The sequence below is a fragment of the Lissotriton helveticus genome, chromosome 7 (genome assembly GCF_964261635.1).
Source record: "Lissotriton helveticus chromosome 7, aLisHel1.1, whole genome shotgun sequence".
NCBI classification, from domain to species: Eukaryota; Metazoa; Chordata; class Amphibia; order Caudata; family Salamandridae; genus Lissotriton; species Lissotriton helveticus.
The window spans coordinates 1,640,011,835-1,640,037,342 of NC_136068.1; the positions used below are offsets into that span (position 1 = coordinate 1,640,011,835).

The 25,508-nt window shown below is 46.2% G+C and overlaps 1 protein-coding gene across 1 annotated transcript in view; it reads right to left on the bottom strand.

Annotated features, from left to right (window-relative positions):
- Positions 1–15,795: 15,795 nt before the first annotated feature.
- LOC144767586 (G protein-activated inward rectifier potassium channel 4-like) overlaps positions 15,796–25,508 on the bottom strand; it is a 489,992-nt gene continuing 480,279 nt past the window's right edge. The window contains exon 5 of the mRNA XM_078650998.1: positions 15,796–17,422. Within this exon, the coding sequence (XP_078507124.1) occupies positions 17,070–17,422 (353 nt within the window). The 3' untranslated portion in view covers positions 15,796–17,069. The remainder of the gene's footprint in view (positions 17,423–25,508) is intronic.

A 25,508-nucleotide genomic window follows, 5' to 3' on the forward strand; every position in this document is an offset into this window, starting at 1 on the left:
GAACGCTTTCTCCGCGTCGATGGCCAGAAGCGCAGAGTCCGAAGCTCGAGAATGCGTTTTGTCAATAAGGTGGAGCACCCGTTTGGTATTGTCTGCACACTGGCGGCCTGGAACAAAGCCAGATTGGTCCGGTTCCAAAAGACCAGGAAGGCACGGACCAAGGCGGGCAGCGAGGATGCCCGTAAAAAGTTTCAGGTCCAGGTTCAGTAACGAGATTGGGCGGAACGCAGAGCAGTGCGTGGGTTCCTTCCCGGGTTTAGGAAGCACTACCACTTCAGCGGCTAGCATGTCCGGAGGTATGGAAGCCGCCCCTTCGAAAGAGTTGAAGAGGCGAGCGAGCACCGGGGCCAAACGTCGATTGAAGAGCTTATAGAAGCCCGCCGAGAAGCCGTCCGGGCCCGGGGATTTAAGGGGGCGCAGTCGAGAGATGGCAGCTAAGATTTCTTCCTGGCTTATGGGGGCATCAAGAGCTTCCGCGGTGGACTCAGGGATCTTTGTGATAGCCACAGTATTGAGGTACGCTTCAATATCCCCGGGCGAGACATCCTCCCCCCCGTACAGGGAAGCGTAGTAGGAACGAAACGCCTCAGCCACTTGGGCATCGTCTGTGAGCACTTCACCATTGGTGCCAACCAAAGAGGTGAGTTTAGCCCGTTGGGTCTTAGCCCGTAGAGCACTGGCCAGTAGTCGCCCAGTTTTGTTCCCTCCAACATAATAAGTATGCCGTAGGCGAAGAGCCGCAAACTCCGCCCTGTCCGTGTCCAGACTGGCAAGTTGGGCCCGAGCAGCTTTCAGCTGCTTCCACACCCGAGGGGCACATGTGCGGCTATGCACCCGTTCCAGCTCCGCCACCCGCGCCGTAAGTTCCTCCCTCTTGCTTTTGCGGTCTTTAGCCTCCGCAGCCGAGATAGCTATGAGCTCGCCCCGCACGACCGATTTCAGAGCCCCCCAAAGAGCTGTCGCTGAGATGCCCGGTGTGTCGTTGGTAGATAGGTAAGTGTCTATGCATTCCCCAATACGTTTGGTGACATCAGGGCGCTGTAGCAAGGGTTCGCGGAGGCGCCATGGGCCTCGAGGGCGTCGAGGTGCTCGGAGAGCGAGGGAAAGTTCCACCGCGTCATGGTCACTGAGGGCTGCGGGTGTGATGGCAATGTCCTCAATGGTCGTAAGGAGATCTGAAGAACCCAGGAAATGATCGAGTCTGGCGTAGGTGTGGTGCACATGCGAGTAGAACGTGAATCGTGAGGCCGTCGGATGACGTGTCCTCCAGAGGTCTACCAAGCCCCTTTCGGATAGCCAAGCATGCCCGGCAGGTGACAGGGCCCCAACATCCCCATAGCGGTGGCCAGATCGATCGGCATGTGTATCCATAACAATGTTAAAGTCCCCACCCAGGAGTAGGGGTGTGTGTGGTGTCTGGAGGGCTTCGGAAATGGCGCCTTTTAAGAAGGCCTCTTGACCTGTGTTTGGAGCGTAAAGGGTGCCGATCGTGAGCGTTGTGTCACCCACGGTGAGAGTGTATGCAAGGAGGCGGCCTTTGATTTCCCCCACCTTATTACCCACCCTCCCCCTAAATGAGCTAGAGATTAGGATCGCAACCCCAGCATTCTTTGTTGGGAGGGAGGAAAAGAATTGTTGCGGGAAGGCTCGCGAGCGCATTCTGTGCCAGTCCTTTTGGAGGAGACGCGTCTCTTGTAGCAGGCAAATAGTGGCTTCAGAGTTTTCCAAGTAAGAGAGAACAGCTCTCCTCTTGATCGGGTTGTTGAGCCCCTTCACATTAAGCGTTATAATCTTAAGGGAGTTGTCTGTCATCGCGCAGTGGGTGTGTGATGCAGCGCTGAGGGGGCCATAGGCACGTCAAGGGAGCACATGGCAGTTCTCGGTGAGAAGTGTATGGTATGGTCCCTGTTTGTGGCTAGGTATAAGCCGAACGTGTGGGCGAAGACTCCAAGTCGGCACATGCACCCTGGTGAGGGGCCTCTACGCGCGAAAGCTGAAGTAACGAGGCACACTGGTCCCCACCCCGGATCCCTCCCTAACCCAACATCCCTCCCAGAAACAGCCGGCAGCCACCAAAGTATGCAACTCAGCACAGGCAAATAAGGACAGTAGTAGGCCGCGGCATAATAACAAAACCCCAAACCCAGTTCCCCCCCACCCAAACCCAACAAAAGGAAAAATTGTAGTCCCAATCCTGTCAAGGCACACAGGATCGTGGTTAAGAACAATGAAGGGGTCATCTCCGATGGCAGCTTCACCGGGCTCCCCGCCCGAACCGCCAGCCGTCAGGGCTGAGCAGGTGCGATACACAGTCTCCAAAGCAAGAGGTAGTATCACTCTGGGGGAGAAGTCTCTCTGATCACCTCCGCCACCGCAGTCTCACGCTCCCGGGAGATGGCAGAGGCATCGGGCCTGAAGCGCCGAGGAGGGGATCGTCTGTGGCTTACAGTCTGCCAGCCCCCTCTGGAGGAGCCCTGCGAGCTCTTGAAAACCGGTTCATCATCCACGTGGTCAAGACCCAGGAGACCACAAGCATCCTTAAGAGATCGGAGCTGCTGTAGCCGTCCGTTCCATTTGAATATGATTCGAAAGGGGTGCCCCCAAGAATATGAGATTTCTTTACCCCGCAGGAAGTCCGTGACCGGCTTGAAGTCCTTCCTTTTCTGTAGAGTCGTGGCGGAAAGATCTTGGTACAGGGCAATGGGATGGCCGCGAAACTGGACGGGCTGAGCTCTCCGGGCTTCCCGGAGGATCCTCTCTTTGAGCGGGAAGTCTGGAAGGAAGGCCAATATGTCCGGCGGTGGGGCTGGGGCTCTGCGTGGCAGTCCTACGCGATGCGCCCTGTCAATGCGGATGTGGAAATCGTCTGCCTCCCCCAGAATGCTCCTGAAGAGGGCTTGCAGGTACGCAGTGACATCAGCCCCCTCGTCTTTCTGAGGGACCCCCCGGACCCGTACGTTGTTGCGACGGGAGCGGTTTTCCAAGTCCTCGGCGTGGGCCTGGAGATCCAGTTGCTGGTCAGTGAGCCGCAGGACCTCTTGCTGGAGGTGTTCAATTTCGGCACTTCTAGCTTGGTCTGCCTCTTCAACTGCGACCACCCGTTCGCCTAGGTCTTCTACGTCGCGTCGGAGCTCCTTAACTTCTCCTGCAACCTCCTGTTTCAGGGACTTAAAGTCTTCGCGGAGGGAGTTGAATAATGTCTCCAGAAAAGATTTGGTGATAGGCACCTGGTCATCCACAGCCGCAAGTGGCGCCTTCCCCGTCACTGGGGATGGAGGGTCTTTGCTAGTTCTGGGTTGCGATTTAGCTAACAGTTCCGGGAGAGTTTGCGACCCCTTCCTACTGCGGTGCCCTGCCATGGCGCGGGGGCGCGAGGGCTCGATGGGCAATCGTGTAGGTAGGGACAATGCAGTGATGAATGGGGAGGCAAATGTGAGAGCGCTTTGGCAGTCCCCCGGCTGGCGTGTGGGCAAAGGCTGGTGCTAGGGCTCAGTCCCCCTTCGACTAGGGGGGCAAAGGGAAGGCGCCCGTCTAGGTCTGCAAGCACCCAGTTCTGTGTGGAGCCCAGGCGCAAGGAGTTCTGCTGCACCCCGATGCTAGGGAGGCTCTCCCCGAGTTGGTCCAGAACAGGCAGTAGGAGCACACACAGTTATCCCCACACCGGAGGCTCGATCGTGCCCCCCGAGTTCTCCCCGCTCCCCCTCTCGCTCTTCTCACCTGTAGAGCCGGGCGCGCATGAGAGTCACCGTGTACCAGGCCGGTCCGGCGTCAGGAAGGCTGCCCAGTGATGCAGGAGGGCCACAGGATCAAGTCCGGGCTGTCGGGGACCACCAGCAGACGTGGGGGGTCGGTGCTGGAGCACGCCGCATGCAGGACCTTTCCGGCGGGTCGGGCCGGCCCCTCCGAAGTGAGCTCGGGCCGGACGAGTGATAGGCCCAAGCCGGGGCCTCGATTTCTTCTCCGCCGGTCCAGGTCCCCCGGCAGCTACCGAGGCTTTGGGCGGCGACTGCTACTCTCCCCAGAGGGTATGGCGGCAAGGGGGGGGCTCGCAGCATGCCCCGCAGTGCGGGAGGGGACCCGACATGCCGCCGAGTGCGCCGGATGGCTGCTGGAGAGGGCGCCGATGGTCCAGGTCTAGGCCCGAAGCCGGGGCCTCGCGTGGCAGCGCAGCCGGTCCGGAGTGTCCCGGTTCCGGGCAGAGCGCCGGAGATGCTGGCGGTGTCCGGGAGCCCTCGTGGGGGTGTCGGCAGCTGCGGGAGGCAACCGGGCGTTCGCCGGTGTGTTGAGACACCCCCCCGGGGGTGGGCCACAGTCCGCCCGGAGGCGCCAAGGGGACCCTCACTTGCCGGCGCGGCCGCTGTTGCTGGGCGCCAAACGGAGTCCTCGGCGATTCCGCCCCCGCCGCCCCTAGGAATCGCAAAGCCGTGGCGGGGGCACTAAAGCAGGCAATTTCTCCTCGCCCCCAAGTGCAGATATGGGGGAGACTGCAGCAATAAACGGCGGAATGGCGGGATCGGGCAGGGAGCTCCGGAGATCTGCGTCCGATCACGCCGCCATCTTAGACACGCCCCCTTAGTCAGCATTTTTAAGTATATCAGAGCAGGTTTAGCCTTTAAAAAACCTTTGCCCCTTCAAATAGGTAAAATGAACCGATTCTGGGTGTGCAAAAACTGCTCACAAACTAAAACAAAGTGCAATGAGTCCTGAGTGGAAAAATTATCACATGTGCAAGCACCCAGGTCCTCGAACTTTTTCCATCCCTTCGGTTCAGAAAGAAGTAGATGTAATTGATTAAATCTAAACCTCACTAAAAGGAAAGGATGGTGCGGATTGGTTACTATGTTTAGATAGGCTTTAATTGTACATGAAGTGGATAACAATTGATTTGCCCGCACCAATGGCTTTCTCAAATCCCTGGCCTCCCTATCGGTCTGTGACAACAGCAAGTAAGTATTTTTAGCCCAGAGCTTATCTGCCTTTAAAAGTTTCTCTGGGGGAGTTAAATAACTCTTGCCTTCCGAGATGATTGGCAAGCCTTTTCACATAGCTCAACCAGGGGATGCTACTTACTTGACCAAGTACTAGGCAATCGCGAATAATTTCGCGATTCATCCCTAGCTCCAGGTTTATCCAAATTCCTATACATTTGAGTAGAAGTGCCATACCAATTAGATCTGATACGAAACCTAAGCCAGTTTCTTGATGGATTACAAAAGAAGATGTTGACTGTGGCACAATTTCTCAGAAATTTGTTTTCCACTATTTGGATATCCCTAACTTCTCTGTATCCCCATAGGTTAGAGCCATAATTTGCTATGGCAATACATTTGGCCCAATATATATTTAACATTGCGTGCATTGGCTTTTCCCCTAATCTACGTGCAAAGTCAAGGACAGCCACGGTAGATCTGGCCATTACATTTCTTTTTGCTTTCATTTGTGGTGCCAATGCAACCCTTTCATCAAATAAAACCCCTAGGTATGTGAATGACATCACCCGTGATATTACATTTCCTTCACAATAATGAAGTTTAGGTTTTCTGGGCTTTAAAGCCATAATCACTGTGTGAGATTTAGAAAACTTGACATCAAGGTCCAGTGATTTCATAAAATTGTCAAAGGTGGTTAAAAGATGCTGTAGGCTTCTGGCAAAACAGTATGTGAAGAGATTCTCTCTGCCCGTTATACTCCCGTCCCGGCCGGTGCAGGGAGGTCGAATTATTGCGCTGGCCTCGAACTGCTCAGCCCTGGACTCATATTCATACCTCACTTTCCCGTTTTGGGTAGTTGTACTCGCACTGAAGCTTCTTCATTCGGCTTCTCTCGAGGTCCCTACACAGGACTGTTAACTTTTCAGGTTTATCAACCTCCTTGAACCAGCCGGGACAGAAGTGCAACTGGCAGAGAGAATCTCTTCACATCCTGTTTTGCCAGAAACCCTGAAGAAGTAATAGGGTAACTCCCCAGATGAAACTCGTGTTGGCTGGGCAACCATTCCGGAATAAAAGAAAAAGAACAAATACAACTCTTGACTATTCATCTTTAAAGTCATCGTATCCATGTGATGTTATACTTTCACTCTGTGACTAGACACGACACAGAGAACTAATCTATAGATACTGTTTATACGTGCTCAGGCTTTGTTGTAGTCCTCTTACCTGAACTCCTCGAAAGGGAACCTTACGGTACTGGAGCATCCCCAACAACTTGTCGTTCTTTATGTCCTGGAAAGCCTCATCGATATGTTTGCCAAAAAGGGCCTTTCCGTCAAAGGGAAATTCCAATAATTTATTCTGAACTTCCGGCTCTAAACTCATTGCTCTGAGCCAACCATGTCGATATAGGAGGGCTGATCCTGCCAGAGATTGGAAGGCTGTCATAGTGATGTCCATCGTGTAGTCTATGACCTCTGAGGAAGCCCTCTCACCCTCCTGTAGGATTTTCTTAGTGTCTGCTTTACTTCCATCGGGAGTTGGTTAATGTAAGGGCCTAGGTTACACCACATCTGCCGATCATAATGACCTAAAATTGCTAGAGCATTAGCTGCCCTGACCATAAGCACTACAAAAGGGGATGATGGACGGAGCGTTTGACCAAATCAAACACTCACCCCCAGTCAACTGATCTGGGTTTAATCCATCACCATTCTTTAGTTCACTCAGCCACCCCAGTTCAGACATGGCTATATGCAAATCAGTCTGACCCTGTGCCTTATGGGAACAGTCCAGCCCGAACTGCCAAGCCATGTCTTCCCTGGACCGGAAACAAGCATCCTGGGACCGGTTTCGGATTCATAATCCTCATCAGCCAGGCTATCTTGAATCCAGTGGCCAAGTGAACAAGGGACTCATGTCTGAGTATTCCCTGCCACACTTAGGGCGAACAAAGCGATACAAAAGGGGATGATGGACGGAGCGTTTGACCAAATCAAATACTCACCCCCAGTCAACTGATCTGGGTTTAATCCATCACCATTCTTTAGTTCACTCAGCCACCCCAGTTCAGACATGGCTTTTTGCAAATCAGTCTGACCCTGTGCCTTATGGGAACAGTCCAGCCCGAACTGACCATAAGCACTGGCATCGAAGAGAACAGTTTACCTGCGATGTCAAGGCTTCTGCCTTCCTTGTCCGGAGGTGTTGTGACTGGAGCAGCCAAATTCTTGGATCTCTTTTGGAGCCGCTTGTGATATTTCTGAGCCTGACTTAGGATGACCCACCAGGCATGTGGGACTATCTTCTGGGGCCTTGTACTTCTTCTCTAATCTAGGAAGAGCTGGTACCACTGCGGCTGGGGTTTTCAAAACTTTACGGCCTTCCTCCCATATGTAACCAACAATGGCCATGGCTTGCACTCACTTTCTAAATTGTTCCTTGAAGTCATACAGAAAGCACTCTGTTTGCGAAGTTGGCATGAGCAAATCAAATCTCTTGGCAGCTCTTTCCAAAAGAATGTGAAAACCACTGATGTCCTCTGGTGGAGAGTCTACAGGAACTGGTGAGGTTGAAGACGGAGTATGGATTATATAGTCATCCTATTCCCTGTGTGGATCTGGAAGCGCCCTCTCCTCCTGGTCATCATCTGAGGTGTCCAGATGCTGGTCAGCAAGTAGTGTTGATGGTGAAGCAATAACCGTCTGTAATGTTCTTACTCCCTGAGGAGTGGAAGGCACTGAATGATGCTTAGGAGGCACCACAGTCTGTCCCTGAATAGTAGAAGGTGCTGGAAAGCTTTTCTTATAGTCTGATAACAAACTGTAGATTAGAAATTAAAGAGGATGGCATACAGACCATTTCTTCCTAATACTTTTGGTGGTATCCTGAGGCGGCACGTATTAGTGTTTCTCTTCACAGCCTTCCTCAAAATGGTCTTCCTGGCATTTAACATGCAACTCTGAAGGACTGTGGGCATAACCAAAGGGGCGATCATCATCCTACGAATCATTTTCTGCCAGGAGGTGTGAAGGAATGGGTCACCTTTCTAGATGATGTGACTTCTGGAGTGAAGTGCCTTAATTTCAATTTCTCTGTTGGAATTTACTCCCTCGTCGATGATGACGTTGGTGGGGCCACTGTCGCTGCCGACAGGGTCGGCAGTAAACTATACGCCATCGCCGTCAATGCCATCGATAGAGCCGGTCGTGGATGTCGTCGCTTTTGTCGTAGTTGCCGTAATTACCGCCGCCTTTGATGTAACTTTCAACGAGAAAGATGTCGGCGTAACCATAAGCAGCGATGCCTGCCGAACCCTCGACAAAGATCCTGTCATCTGTGCCATCGCTGGAGGAGGTATCGACAGTGACTGACTCTTAGTTGTGGTGACCTGGAAAACCTCGCTGTGCATCGACAATGAAGACCATTTCTTCGTTGACGGTGTTGTCGACGGTTTCTCCTTAGGAGGGACAGAGGATGCCTTCTTGAAGGTTTTCCTGCCCTCAGGAGGGGCCGAAGGTGGTACAGAAATTGCCTTTTTTCACCCTTTTGTCTCCTGACAGATGTCCTTTCTTCTCCTTTTCACCTCGGTGAGGAGATTTTATAGGACTAAGCCTGTAAGACCAATGGCGGTCTTCTTTGAGGCTTTATGAGGGTGCTCCTCAGATGAGTGAAGTTCAGAACTTCCCCTCTTGTGAGACCTCTGGAAGATGAAGGCGACAAGGCCTCATCACTCTCCTCACTAGAAATAGGCTCTTTTCTGGATTTAGGCTTCTGGAGCCAAATGAGAAGTCGCCCCTCACGATCCCTCAGAGTCTTGGTGGAGAAGGTACAACATACTAGTCAGTAGATACAGTCCTTATGAAGGTCATCCACTTGGAGTATTTTCTTAGAGTAGGTGACACAAACTCTAAAAAGACCCTTCTTCTCCTTGTCTGGCATAAGGAAAGACGATTAGCTAAGCAAAATAAGGATAAACCTAAAGAAAAAGTTTTGGAAAAACCTCGCAAGAGAGTAATTAAGGAACAAACTGAGCAGAGCTCAGTGGAGACGCCCTAGAACAACGTGCAGTAGAAAATCTGAAGGCCTGAACAACGTGCAGTAGAAAATCTGAAGGCCTGAAGTTCTCTCAGGAGGGTTCTAGAAGGTGGGGTTGTTCTGATTGGCTAAGGACTTCTTTTAGTCTCTTTTTAGGATAAACCTAAAGAAAAAGTTTTGGAAAAACCTCGCAAGAGAGTAATTAAGGAACAAACTGAGCAGAGCTCAGTGGAGACGCCCTAGAACAACGTGCAGTAGAAAATCTGAAGGCCTGAACAACGTGCAGTCGAAAATCTGAAGGCCTGAAGTTCTCTCAGGAGGGTTCTAGAAGGTGGGGTTGTTCTGATTGGCTAAGGACTTCTTTTAGTCTCTTTTACAAAAAGAGAGGGAAATGTTAGAAAACTGAAATGAGCCTAGGCTTTCCAGTTTGTACTAGCTTTGCATTGCTATTTTGATATACTGGGGACTCCCATCTCGACGTCGGGGAATGATTCAAGCATGTGAATCTATGAAAGTTCCAATACTGGAGTAACAATGGGTTTTAACTGCTGATCACTTAGCAGGGATTAACTATCTGGGAGTCAACAGGAAACGTTGCAGAACTAAGAGCAACTTTAGAACTACCTCTTTTGACTTGGAGATACCAAGGAGGGCTGTTATTCATCCCCAGGACCCTCTTAGAGAGGCTCTTGCCACAGTAAGATGGAAAGTCAGTTTTGACCCTGTCGGATAGGCAAGTAGCAAAAGATAGGCCTTGTCCCATCATTTTTAAACAGGGACTACTAGGTAATTTTATAGTAAGGCAAAGAGGAAATACTGCAGAAGGAGGTGAGGGACTGTGCAAACATTGTTATGATTAGGATTAGGCAGTAGAATTCCTCCAAGTCTGGGCTAGTGCACAGGATATGTTGGGCACCTCCACCACCACCTCTTAGAACCATTTCTGGACCTGGGAAGCCTCAATCTGAAGACAAAGGCCCTGTTGGAAGAAGAATCTCAACTTCAGACCTGGGGTCTGGTGGCAAAAGATAACTCATACAAGGGCACAGGCTCACCAATTCCTGCTGGCAATCAGGGACTGGAAATGGTCTCCAAGGGCCAGGTAGTAAGCTTCCTGTATACCTGTTTTAGTGCCACAAAAAGCAGGACTTGTGATTCCAAAAGGGTCCAGCTGACTAAAGAGGACCTGAAGAAGTTTTCCCAGCTGTTGGAGAAAAATCTGAAGGTAAAACCTTTGAATGGGACAATGCACTTGGTGCATCTGACCTCCACTATATTGTGGTCAGGCTGAAATTGCACCTATGTCCAGGTAAATCACGAATGGTTGTTTTTCCATAGTTTTTTACGTTTCTACGTGCTTTTTGCCCTAAAACTTTACATATCCAATATCCAGTTTCCCATACCTTACTACGATGATCTTAGTGTCTTTGAGCTCAATAACGTTGGGAAGTGGATTCTATTTTTATTAATGGTTATCAATGTTTTAATAACCCGGCCATACCTCTGACTAAAGGAAGAGCTAAAGGTGGCCTGCTGACATGTATATCCAATACTATTTCATTCAAGGTAGTACACTTTACCAGTGAATCACCATTTTTCCATATTATTGTATTAGTAAGGAACCAGAGTTTAAATTGGCTGATAATTAATTACTACAATAACAATTTTGCAACCCCACAGGAGGTGGTAAGGAACCATAAAGAAACATTAGAGAAGATAATATCCACTTTATTTTATATGGGCGGGTGACTTTAACACCGCAAAATGCTTGAACGGGGATTCCCGCATGTGTCATCAAATCACCCAAAATGAGAGCTTAAATGAGCACTTCATGCATACCAGCTATGGAAATGCTCTGAATAACATTTTGATGGTATGGCAATTGGAGATCAGGACACAAAGAACTTACAATATTGGTCAAATAACCCCGACTTTCTACAGATGGAAGACCACCTCGGTGATAGATTATATAATACCATCCAGTAATAATAAGAGTAATTGAGCTGAAGTAAATGTAAATATGACAGAATTTAGCGACCATACTAACATCTCCTTAACACTCCCTTGGAAAGACCATTGTAAAAAAAAAAGAGCATACAAATTCCTAAACCAGTCTTAGTTAGACGAAATGGTTACTCCTCAAAATGGAGCAAGATTGACTAAGTGCTCTTCTTCGCTCAACTGATTCAGGCAAATTATAACAAGGTCTGTTTTTGTTTAAAGTATCGAACAAATAAACTGCTAATAATCACAGCATTCTTGAAGATCCTAGATGGTATTAAGCAACAACTAACTTACCCATCAGATGCAGGTAATCAGCTGCAAAATCGCTGGTTTGACAATATCTGCTCAAAAGCCTCTGCGGACCTTAGCCATGCATTAAAAGCAAAACCAAGGGAAAAATTACAAATCAAAAACCTGGGAGAGAGTTATAAGAACGGAATAAAAAATCGGAACACACAATTAAGATCTGAAGCGTGGGAACTAAATCTATTATTAACAGAGACACTGTAGTTCCCAGCGTACAGTCCAAATGAAGATTGGGAGTCCCTGTGTCCCCTGGGTGTACAAGTTTCCCTTGTTATGTGGTCGGGTCTTCCCATAAAGGTCATCGCATCAGGTTGGTAAAAGTAGCCTAGTGGGAGTGGCTGTATAGTACCAGCTGTGTTGCCGCACCCCCACTCGAGTATATGGTTGACCACACCTCGGTCCCTAAAGTTAATCACTACACAATCCCCCGAGACGTCTTTGCGCCTCGACCCGACCCAACTAACCCTGCGAGCAAACAATATTTCTCCCTGCTCGGGTCCATTAAGTGGTCTATTCCTATTCAACCAGAAAGTTATCTTGATTTTTAATTCATGGTAAAATTCTGGGTGATCTGGTTTTAAAATCGGGACACCGGCTAAAACAACTACATAGGGAGATGCCGCTGGTGGCAAATTCAAACAGGGTAGATGGCTGTTGGTATCATTAAAGTGTGGTTTTGTTTTAGCGCCAGTAGGTGCTAATGTCGATTGTTCATGCCTTTGTCTTTCACCCTGAGGGTTAGTTGGTGGGTTTAGGACATTAGCCTAATTTGTGCATTCTTTATGGATACTAGCCGTTGTTTTGGGCTTTGAGGTAAAGGGCAATTCAAAAGGAAGCCTCACTGCAGGGGAACTTATAGAAGGTGCGTGGGCTACTGGAGACGGACTGTTCTCTCAGTTAGCAGAGTCTGTGGTAGTGATATTCTTCTCCATTACTGCTGCACAGGTGATCCTACCCACAGAGCGTCCCTTAGTGGTTAACACGGTGACAACTTTGTCAATCCGACCTAACACAGTTTTAAACTGTGATTTATAAAATTCTCTAGGTGCGTTTGTAGATCTGCCAATAGATGACACGCCCTTTCTGGAGGGATTTGTAAGTGCTGGGCTGTGTCGATGCCCTCCTGGGTTCCCACACTTTCTTCATTGGCAACTATTTGCGATTTCTTAGTTGTCTTGCCTCTCCTCACTTTCGTTTGTCTCAAGCTAACTTTTTTGTTGTTTTGGGGCCCTTAGCGTGATCAGGCGTTGTTATTAAGGTTTCCAAGGGTAGAGGTTGCACACATGATATCTCTGCGATAGAAGATTCAGTTGCAGTAGTACAAGTATTAGAAATGTGAAAGACCTCTGACCCTTGGTTCGTTGAATCAGATACAACCAGGGGGGTAAGCGACAGGCGCCTCTCTGTGCTTTCAATAGCTTGTTGGAGCATTTTATCAATCGCAGTGGGATGGGTGACCAGGCTGGGTAGTTTGGATTTCTGCTTTGTCATGGGTCGAGCATTTAAGGGTGAGGATTTACCCATTGTTAACCAAAGACTGTGCTACTATTAGAATCTAAAGTGCTCTAGCTTGTGTGATAGGCAGCCTGAAAGGGGGTACCACTTGACTGAAATATTACAAGCCCCAGCAATAACTCCCAGAGCAAGCCCCGCCGCTATGTCCCACAGCAAATGACAGTACAAACAAAAGTTTTAACTGTTACCAAAGTCAAATGGGGGTGCCCAGACAAGTCTCTCTCAGTCACGGACAGGCACAAACAGGCCCGCCCTTTGTCCGGGCTTCGTCCCGGTCGTCGTCCCGCGCCGCGTCCCGCTCCGCGGAGGAGAGGCAGCGCTTTTGAGCGCGATGGCAGTGCCTCCCCCTCACTCGCGGCAGGTGAGTAGGTCCCGGTGCAGCCTGGGTACTGGAGTCCTTGGGCCAAATGCGAGTGTTGATTCGGCCGGTCTTCTTATAAAAGGGAACCCGCGATTCCACAGAACAAGCAGCAAAGACACCCACAGCACGGGGGAGAGGCAGCGCTTTTGAGCACGATGGCAACGCCTCCCCCTCACTCACGGCAGGTGAATAGGTCCCGGTGCAGCCTGGGTACTGGAGTCCTTGGGCCAAATGCGATTGTTGATTAGGCCAGTCTTCTTACACAATGGAACCTGGGATTCCACAGAATAAGCAGCAAAGACACACCGAGATGGTAAAAATGTGTTTGGCAAAAACTGTATGAGTGGCCACGTATGGGGCAGTAATATGGGGTATATCTAATGTGGATACCCTCCAAAAATAGAGGACGGGTTCACTAAAAGGTTACTGTCAGTTCCTAAGGCATTCACTAATGAAATCACACACAAAGAACTAGGCTTACCCTATATTTCTGATACAATTAAAATGGCTCCCGTGTTACTCTGGCTGTCTATCTGGAAACAGGAGATGGTAAAGATAAATCAATGCATTTTAAATTATGTGATTTAAATGGCTTATGGGCACAAAATAACGTGGCTAAATTACATAAGGTGCACTCTGGAATCTTTGGGGTTGGGGTCCTTGTTTGATCACCCAACGCAATGTGAATCTTGTTCAAAGGCAAAATTTATAAATCTTTCACAAAGAAATGCAAAAAAGAAAGAGCACAGAAATAAAGATAAAGCCACAGTAACTGCCTATAACAAGAGACCTTCTCTAGTACATGGCCCATCCTCGTACCTGGGTCGCGTGACTAATAATTGCCATTGTTTTCTCTTAACAAGGTTTAGGTTGGGATATGTAACCTTAATGCTGGGATACCTAGCAAACGTGTTTTCTGAGACCCAACTAGGACAATGTCCATGTGACTCCCGATCCAAACAGTCAATCAAACACTTATTGTTTTTGTGCCATTTTTATTAAACTGAGAGGAAAAGATTCATTGTGCCACTTCTGAAGAAATGTTGCCTACGTAATCATATCTCTGTACTGTGTGTTTTGCTTCAACTAGAGACCCCGTATGTTTGCTTAGTGGTGGCTTTGTTTCTCTGTGCAGCATTTTAAACTCCCATTCTAGCAAACATCTGACTAAATGTTTAATTTGCTCACAATGTGCACAACATGAACAATTTTAAATGTACCAGAAGATAGAAGAATTATATATGTTGTTTCTTTTTAGATACAAGCTTTTGAAAATAATGTATAACTTATTGACATGTCTGTATATTTGTATCTGAACTTTTTATGCATTTGTTTTCTAAATGTTAAATAAAGTATTTTAAAAAAGTTGTTTTTTAAAAAAACGTTTTCTCTATATTTTAAATTGGTTTGGAAATGTTATTGTGTGCATTTCTTTCCTTTAAAATTGTGAATATTTCTTGAACTTAGCACACACTTCTCAGAGGTTTGCCTGTTGGTTGTGACAAAGCTACCAGGGGCTGAGAAGAGACTTTCTCATAACTTTATTTTGACCTAATCAGACTAGGTTTATTGATTTTCGAGGGGTGCCCCCTGCTAAATTAATAACCCTTTTCTGACACATACCTGTGATATAATAACTCCTGATGTAGTGCCTGCAACATATTTAGTCCTGGTAATGTACCAAGTGCTTCAGTGCTTTCCATCTAGTTTGTGTTACACAGTACTTGCAGACATTTCTGAAAAATAGCTTACTGTTCATTGACTATCATAAAAAAAGAAGCATAATTACATCACTTACTTACTGTTTCTTCATCGGAGATCCTTCACAAGCTGACCTTCTGTGGACGTGTTGGAATGAGGCTTCACTGTCCCTCCTAAAATTTCTTTTATCAAATAGTGAACGCTCAATATATAGTTTGTTTTGAGGGTAGCTGGTAATACATTTTCCAAAACTTAGGGGTCAATTAGGATGGTGGACGGACAAAGTCCGTCTGCCATCCTGTCTGAGGACGGGACCGTCTGCCACATGGGCGGAGGTGCCGTCCGTGGAATTAGGATGCACCCGCCACAGTGGAGGGTGCATCCCGCATTTTTAACATTGCGCACCGCCCGCTGCAGTGTTAAAAATGCATGTTGTGCGTTTCAAAGCACAACATGACAGGCACCGCGAGGTGCCTGCCATGTTGTATTTTGAAATGCAGGGGGGTACCTATGTACCCCCCATGTGCACCCCCCACCCCCTTCACCCTGGGGGCCCGCAACGGGCCCCCAAAGCAAGAACCGTATGCCTTTTCGTGGCGGCATTGCCGCCACGGAAAGGCATAGCCCCCAGCACATCCTAATATGGCTGGCGGTGTCTGATAGACACCGCCACCATATTAGGCGACCGCGGCAGAAAAGCGGCGGATGGTCTTCCCGTCCGCCACGGTCCCCCCGCCATTGTAATATGGCGGGGGGAAATAGGTGGCTGACGGGAAAGTATGGCGGACGGATCGCCACTGCCTGCATGGCAGTGGCGATCCGTCCACCATCCTAATTGACCCCATAGTTTGTAAAAACGACTTCTCAACCTTTTCACATAATATTTTAGACCAAATTAATCATTGCATTCTATGACACAAAAAACAAAAAATTGCCAAAAATATTTATTTGTAAGTTAGCAACACATTTGCAAAAGTAAGACATTTCACTGAGGAACATTTTGCAAATTGGTTATGACTTAGGGGAAATAATATATATGTATACGCAAAGAGAAATAGAGAGAACGAGAAAGTGAGTGAAAACGAGACGTGAAATAAAATAAATCTAAAAAATACTTTTCATGTGTGTGTGTGTAGAAAGAGATGTAAATAAACAGATATTACAAAAAAATCGACCTTAAAAATAAATTCTTTGAAGGTGGAAATGTATAATTTTTTTTGGGTTAGAATAATATATTAAATATAAACCAATATTATTGTACAATGTTATTGCAAATTAATATTGTAAAACGTATTTTTTGCAAAACAATTTGGGTGGAGAACACAGTTGTCATCTAGAACCTTATTTGAGGCACTTTGTGCTACACACTGTTGTTGGGTGTACATATCTAAATCAACCAAAAATTACTCAGAGTAGCACATTTTTAATTGACGTTCTGTCCTCCTTTGAAGATTGTAGGCCTGCGTAAAAACAAAAAAGGTCGTTTATACAGAAATGAAGCACATAATTAAGTTCCACTCTTGACAGCTGCAGATCATCTTGAAACCCTCTGTATGAACTATAATTGAAACCCGATCAATTTAGGCCCACTCCAATTCAGATCACTGTTTAATTGCAACATTAAAAAGTTAAAAAGGGGGTGGTCACCTGTCCCCTCCCCACCTACTTCACTGAAATAACTTCAGAAAAGTTGACTTTGAATAGTGTGCCAAAGCATGAATGGGTTTGCAGTGATGGGCTGCTTCACAAGTGAAAAGTGAACTACACAGAGGCAATGTTGGCAAAGAACTGTGAGATGGAGCTGTAAAGTTTGGTATTAGGATTGTGCCTGAGTGGGAACTGTAACAATCGAGCCTCTGTCCGAAATGATGGACTAATATCTACTGAAGATACCATTGCCAAAAGATAATGACTGACTTCAGCTCAAAGTTGGCACAGTACCTACTATAAACTGTTTTTATGTCCACCACAGGCTCATATGAAAGCGGCACGAGAGACGCGTCCCAATGTCTTATTGAGTGCTGCCAATGTCTGTCATGATCATCCATTGACAAGAATATTCAATGTACTCCAGAAGGACCAACAGGTAAAGTGGATGTCAGCTCCTTCTGCCTGCTAGAACTTCTTCCAGTCATGCACATCTCAACTTTGCCTTGGTTTTGTGCAGCAAAATGAATTAAGTATGCAAGCAGACTTTAGAGCATCCACACATATCACAAGCTGCTGTCCAATTTGGTTTTGTTGACATCCCCGTTGGCTAGGACTTGTCCATGCTCCTTTTCTCTTCCTTCTCGGCCTCCTCCCTCTACCTCACTCTCCATCACTTCATTGGTCAAGCTCTGGTTTAGCTTGTTGGAGGTGGCTGTTAATTGCAGGGTCTCTCCTTTGCTAGCCAACTCTGCAAGTTTTTTAGCACTACAGGTTGGGGTGGGCGTCTCATCCGTATTATGAAAAGTGTCATAGTCCACCTCATAGAAGCCCTCTTCCAGGGTCAGTACAGGCATGAAGCGGTGACCCCATAGGACTTCACTCTCCACGTAAGAGCTGCGAGCTTGACAGGTCATCCCTGTAACAAAGGAAGAGATGGTCAGTAACATAATCCATCCGGGGAGAGCATGAGCAAAGAGCAAATACACACAATGGTCCATAAAATGTGTACTACAGGAATCACATCATAGCAGCCAGATTGTGTGTTTGAAAGAAACAGCAAGGAATACTGCTCCCTCACCTGTGTGCAGTGAGGATATTACAAACCAGTTTTGCATTCAGTGACCATATACAGCACAAGGACAGTCTTTGCTACATCAAGAAACTCGGATATGACTTGTCATATCCTTATTGTGTACAAGCTGAAGTATTTTATTTCTTATTATATGTGACCCATTAACTGCACATAGATAGTGAGAAGTACATGAAATTAAATATGGCAGGTCTCTATGCAAAACCACTTAAATACCTGCACAGTTGATGAACAGACATATGATACTCCTAGTCCATGAAATGACCACGGAAATAAGTAGATCCTATATAATATTTCAAGTTTTTGGAACTTAGAAACACATATAGGACTGCCTTAAGATTCACCCAGTGCTAGATCTATTAAAACTTAGAAACTGTGGAAGGATTTGGCACCCGCTGGTACCGAATGGAAGACTTAAATGAAGAAAATCATAATTCAAGACCTTTTTTTTCTTTGCAAAGGTCACCCATTGCGATAATGGACTGAAATATATTGTAAAATATGCGGTGCAATAATGGTGTATTCTCCTTCTTTCCGTACTTATGTTTTACCACCTTTCCCTTTGCTTATATAATAACTTTATAATATACTTCTTTCGCTTCCCGGACTGAAATATATCGCACCCTAATTATTTTTTCCCTCTTTTCCTTTTGCTTATATGATAAATGTTATCGTATAAATAATTGGACAACCACTCAAACAGCAAGCATTGGCACACCAATATGATATAGACTCCTGAATTAGACTACATTTTTAAATTCACTGTGTTCGCTTGACCGAGTTGCTTTCCAAAGTCAGCGTCAAACAAACTGCCTGCACACTCCACAACATGCATTTTGTACAGAATCATCTTCTCGTTTGATTATCAGCAGAATGGGAGTCTGACAAAGATGCCCTGGATATGTGCTTCTCTGGGTCACCTAGTACATACACCAAGATATAGAGATGGTATGTGCCCAAGAGGTGATGCATGTTAGGAACATAAGAATTTTCCACTACATTTCTGCCTTACTTTTCAATCCCATTCAGCTAGATTACTCAGTGGTCAGTTTGTTATATAAATACTAACATTTGACCATTCAATTGAGTGAGGACATCACACCCGAGCAGTCCAGAAAGAAGTCCGATTCCAGAATACTAGTTGCTGTCCATTTTTGCCCGAGGGAGGATACATGGTGCCAAAGCAGAGTTCACCTGAGATCACTCGTCCTCATCCAGCTAAGAGTCTAATAACACAGAGCCATGCCAGGTTCAGGTATACAGTGTGACAATTGCAACAATCTCCCGTTTGGGCACAGTTAGTTTTCTTTATGCTCGCAGAGCAATGCTAAAAATAGGCTTTAGGAGTTTGGTAACATATTCCTGGGAGACATGTTAGAAGTATTTGTCATTTTTACATTCCTAGCAACTCTGATAATTACAATATGCTGTATATGTCTTGTGGTACAATGCATGGACTAATTAGCAGATTATGGCAAAAAAAAAATTTCAACATACATTATGTCGTTATTGGTACAGACACTTCAGTGTGGCATTCTATGCACAAAATGTGGGTCTCCCTACCACCACTGTATCTCTGAAAACAAAGGTACTGCTTTGTTTATAAGAAACCTTTTCTCTCCCATGAAACAGGTCAGAGTGCATGGCTACAGTAAACAAGATATCCCTTCCTCAGTCATAGCACACCAAACTATAGGGTCGATTATGATGGCGGTGAATCTGCATCCTCCGGGCCGGTGGAAGCCACTGCCGGCCCAGAGGATGCGATTCACCGCCGCGGTCCTTGAAAACACCCACCGCCAGATTATGATGGTGGTGGGATCAGCGGCGGACGGCGGGTGCGTCCGCCGCTGATCCGTGGGGTGTGGACCACAATATGGTGGCGGTGTCTGCAAGACACCGCCAGCCATATTATGATGTGTGCGGAGACATGCTTTTCCATGGCGGATATTCCGCCGTGGAAAAGCATGTGGACCTTTGCTTTTGGGGGCCCCTTGCGGGCCCCCAGGATGTTGTGGGGTGGGGGGTTCACATGGGGGGTACCTATGGTACCCCCCTGCATGTGCATGCACAAAGCCGCAGGCACCGCACGGTGCCGGCCGCTTTGTGCATGCACATGCAAAGCATGCATTTTTAACTTTGCAGCGGGTGCTGCTTTAAGCAGCAACCACCACAATGTTAAATATACAGGATGTGACCGCCAGGGTGGCGGTCACATCCTAATTCCTATGGAGGGAACGCCACTGCCTCTGCGGACAGTCCCTCCACCTCGGGGGTGGCGGACAGACGCAGGTCCGTCCGCCATCCTAATCGGCACCTAAGTCCTTGTCTTATACGGCTAGGGAATCTAAACCTGTAGACTTAGGGTACACCCCTACGATACATAACACATTGTGCTCACCTTTTGGCATTACCAATGCGGACCTATTGGCTTTGATAATGATTTTTGCTCAGGCTGGTCAGCATTAGCAAAAATACATGAAAATGGGCTATTACTGATAGTGATCAGCATTGGCAAAAAGAAACTAGCACTGGCAGAGCCTATAGGTCTGTCCTCCACTCTGACTTTTGTATGGCAATACTGAATGTATACATTTAATAAAAAATTAGAATGTATGCATGTTTGGCATGTAGCATTTTAGCAAACATTGTATCTAATACACACTTCATGCATATACAAAGGGGGTTCAGGCCAGCCTTGTGCTTGAAACATTGTTTAGTAGATCTTGTATCATCCAGCAGCAGCATACTATTCTGGTGTCTTTCTGTCAGCTTGGAAGTGTTCTTTTGCGTGAAATGCTTGAGGAACTATTTTATATCTGAAAGGCAGACTGTAATCAACCATTTAACTCCTTATGAATTGTATAAATAAAGTAAAGTGTTTGTTTTGCACTATGCCCAGAACATTTATTTGCTTTTGTCATGTGCAGATTGGGCGCCATTAGTCTCCACTCAACCCAAAGATGTAAAAGGCCCATCGTCTTTTACCAGAAGTGCCATGAGGTTGCTATTGGCAACAAAGCTGATACCAGGAAAGCTGCAGCACTACTTTACAGCAGACAGATGTCCCCCAAAGAGAACATCGGAAAGCCGAAGTTGTAGTATGTAACCAAAAGATGTCCTCAAATAAGAATACAATTGTGATGGAAAACTATATTATTAAAAGATGTACTCATAGGAGATGGAGGACTGCAGCTCTACTAAAGGGAAGACAGATATGCTCACATACAGTTATAACATAGGGAAGAGAGAACTAGAGCCAAGCTAAAAAAAGCCTGTTAAAAAAGAGTAACGCTGAAAGAGGGAACAAGGGGTATAAACTTCATAGGATGGTAAATCTTTATTAGTGTCACAGCTCTACTTGGTCGCGCACTTAATGGTTTATCCCGGTCAACCATTTCCCTGCATTCTCTTATTTCCAAACTTTAATAAATAACCACACAGAGGACTAGAAGTTCCAAGCCCAAAAAATGAATCTTTTTTTTTTTACACTATTCATGTATTGGCTTATGAAGGGTGAGTCTTGTAACCTGCATATTTATTCTGTATAAATGCGAAATCATACTTGCACTATACAAAACAAAGGTGCGAGTGTGCAATTAGAAAAGTGACAACTTGAGAAAATGCATACAGCCCTGCTCTGCATCTAGCTCCAAGTTTTCAACACCCTCAAACAAGTGTTGCCTACATGTGTTCTCACAGGAGAGCAAAATGGAGATGGAAAGCTTTTTGCATTGTACTGCAAACAGTTGTCCTCAGAGGAGAATGCAAGGGCTCCTGAAAGCTGAAGTTGCACTACACTATTGACAGGGGTCCTCACAGAAGAGTACAACATAGAGGGATAGCATCAGTCGCACTATCAGGGGTGGCTGGTCAATTTATAAAGCAGTGGGGCTATCAACAGGGCCAGACTGACCATAGGCCGCCTTAGGTAGCGCTTGCGCTATCTGCGAGAAATGCTGTAGTCAGTCTATGGGCTGTAAGCATGCCAATGTGTTGTCATTGGTTCTTTCTTGTGCCATTCAAAAATTCTGGCTTACTATTGGTCCATTGCATAGAATTGTGCCTCTTTCGGGTGCTTGTTTCAGCTGAGGCGATTTCACTAAGCAATTGTTTTTGTTGGCCATTGACTCTTCCTCCTCGCACGCGCGCAATGGCCCCTCCTCCTGTCTGGGCATCACAGCCTGTTACAACCTGAAACTGTATGTGTGGGTTTGAGCCTGGTCATGGAATTATGGTTGGCACAGGGTTGTTTTGGTTGACCATCGCAACCCACCCATTTGTGCCTGGTTCAGTCACTAAGCATGCAACTTTTGTCATTTTTTTGGTAGGTCCTCTGTCGTAAGAAGAATAATCTATCAAAAATATTTTTTAAATACCTCAAAGTTGCACTGTTTTATTGCAGCACAACTTAACATATGCGGCTGTAATAAGACATTGCCCGGCAGCCTTGATTCCAGGCTGTGTATTCCCTATGCACCAGGCTGCGTGATCAATTGGAATAAGACAGAATACCCCTAAGAAGAAGCACCGACTTCAACTGTCACAGCATTGACAATGTCTGAAGGTGCCCTGAGAGTGCATCTAAAAAGAGGCAACAGGAACGGCAGCATCATTTCCACAGCAGGCTGAAATATCTATCTCTGCAGAGCTAATGTAACAGAAAACACACATTGCTGTGTGTGAAAACAAGCAGTGAGTGCTTGCAGGTTCACAGTGCTAGGGTGCTGCAAGAGAAAAGAACATGTTTTGTAGCAGACTGAACAGGTACATGTCTGGCTGAAAAAAAAACACTGCTGTAAAGCTTGTTAGCCTAAACATGTACACAGGTATTCAAAACTTAATGAACATCAGCCTTAGAGGCAAACCTGAAGTGTGCATTTAAAAGAAATACATCTAGTCAAGAAAACTGAACAGCAGTAGAAAATATTGTGACAGACTGACTTAAAATGCCTGCAGTAGATGAAAGAATAACAAAAAAGGGTTGCTTTGTGTATACTATAATTTTATCACAAAGGATTGAATGTGTGTGGTAGGAGGTGGAATGCTACAACAAACAGCAATTGGCATGCACCGGGGGTGCAGAGGAGCGGGTGATTTGGGTTGGGAGTGCAACATGGCGAGCACAGGAAGCGTGGATGAGAAGAGTGAAGCAGCACACTTGGGAGAAGGGATGAGAGAAAATAGACACATGCACTCCCAGGGAATGATGAAATAAAAAAAGTAGTTCCCTAAGTGTGAGTAATGGAAGCATTCAAGTCAGCCAATCAAAAGGATGGTAAAGAGGATATGCTCAAGTGAAGTGGCACAGAAAAGGGGGTGGTGATGAACAGAGTGTCTGAATTAAGCAGACCACTCTTACCCAGTCCAAAGATCAGGGCTTGATCCATCACCGTTTTTTAGCTCACTGCACCATCCCAGCTCAGAACTTGGCTATATGCAAATTAGTCTGTTCCTGTCCCAGTGCATGATGGGAACAGGGCAAACCAAACTACCAAGCCAATTCTTATACTGGTAAGGAAACAAGCTTCCGGGGACCGGTTTCTGGCATCACAGCCTTCTTTGGCCCGGCTTGCTTGAATCCTGATGGTGCAATGAGCAAGGGACTCACGTCTGAGCATACCCTCCCACACATAGTGTGGATAAACCGATTTTGGAAAAGGGGGGTGGTGATGGACAGAGTTTCTGAATGATGCAGAATACTCTTTTTTTTTTTTTCAGTTCAAAACATTTTTTATTAAAAGAAGTTCAGATAAGGTAAGCGCCGTCTTTGCACTCTTTACTCCTCAAACGTGCCAAGGCTTCCAAAATGTATGCTGCTCTTTTATCCTCCCCCTCACCTAGGCTTAAAACAAAAACGGAGGAGACTTGGGAAAGAGAGTTACAAGTTTCTTGGACCACTGCTATCTGGGATAAAATTTGGCTTAAACTACGCAAATCTTCTAGAGCCGCCAGCGCAACTCAGATGCAGAATACTCTTACCAAGTCAAGAGATCATGGTTTTAATCCAGAAACCGGTCCCTGGAAGCTTGTTTCCTTTCTAGTGAAGAATTGGCTTGGTAGTTTGGTCTGCCCTGTTCCCATGATGCACTGGGCCAGGGACAGACTAATTTGCATATAGCCAGGTTCTGAACTGGGATGGTGCAGTGAGCTAAAAAACGGTGATGGATCAAGCCCTGATCTGTTGACTGGGTAGGAGTGTTCTGATTAACTCAGATACTCTGTCCATCACCACCCCCTTTTGTAATTATCAAGGGAAGTGGCAAACACAAGAAGGGGATGGCAAGTCACCGAATAAGAAGCAAGTACATGAGAGTGATAATGAATTCACCCAATGGTAAACAATGGGTGGGCTCTAAGGTCAGCAAGAAGCGTCAGCATACACACAGCTAAACGCTGTCTGGTGGGCAGAACATAAAAAGGGAAAAAGCAGTTTCTGAGCAGCATTACATGTAGCAAGCAATGTCAAGAAGACACGTGTGATATAAAATAGAATGTTTTGAAAGCATAGCATTTCACAACATATTGCCTTGATGTGCTTAGAACGCCAATCCGGTCCAATTTACAAACATTCCAACCATTTCACGAGGAAAATGTTTAATTGTAATTGCTGCTACTGTGGATGGAGCCAGAAGCTTTTGCAGAGGTGCATGTGAAAAAGAAAAATAAGAGGACTTCATTCTTTTTTGTTTTCATAGGTATTTTACTAGGTATTTTAAGGGCATATAGATTGTTTGACCATTGTGTTCTGACTCTGAGGCAAAGTGATTTTATTTGCACCATTTAAATGTTGCTGCTTGGTATAACTGTGTGTCTTGTAGTTCGTTTTTCATTGCCAAAAAATGGAAGCTAACAAAACTCCAATTTTTTATTCTTACTGGCCAGAAAACAAGTGAGCGCCCTGTGCAAATTAGAGTAATTATTACAACTTCAGCACCTGTAATACAATTTTACAGGCGACTAAAGTATTTTTTGTTGCCAATATCAGAATTCGCTTTTAATACAGACCCCCGGCCTCGCTCCAGCCAGGCCCCTCCAATTGCCAAGCTGGCAATATGAAGAGGGAGATTGTTCCAGAGATTAGTGGAAAGGACCTAGAAAGACCTTCCTCCAATCGAGGCTTTCTTAATTTTGGAAACAGAAAGTAGTGAACCAGAAGAGGAACGAAGAGTCCTTATGAGCTCTAATGTGCTTTGGAGTCATACCAGAACAGGCTGTGTAACAATTACACAGTGCTGAAGAGAATGCTTCTATGAACCAGAAGCCAGTGTAGATGCATAAGTGTGAGGAGATGACACTGTCACATTATATCTAAAAGACATCTGAAGGCATTATTTGGAAGGTGTTTAAGTCAGCTCATAAGAGTCGTTGGAACAACCACATACAAAGAAATGCAATAGTTCAGTCTAGCCATAACGACTGCATGAACTACAGTCTTGCATTGATCCAAACGCATATAGGCAGGATCTTATGTAATAGGCATAGATAGTAAAGGCAGGTTCAGCTGACTTTATTATTTGATACTGAAAGGATAGCTTGTAATCAAAAATCACCCGACTTTTAGCCGAATCAAGAAGAATAGGGGGCTGCCATAGCTCCGGTGGCCATCAGCGGGAAGACCAAAGAATCGAACCACAAAAAAACAATACCTTTGTTTTGTCTCACTCAGTTTCATAGAGTTTTCCTCTAGGGCGACCTCAGATATACAGCCTTAAAGTTATCAGTCACAGAATGCTCTCCTCATTGAGGATATGATAATCTGTGTGTCGTCAACATAATATACCAATTGAAAACCAAAGACTCGAATATGTTTGGCCAAAGGGGACACATACACATGAACTAATTTAGAGTTCAAAGATGAGCCATGCAGAATGCCGCACGTGCAAGGTCATGAGATAATAGGAATGGTGAA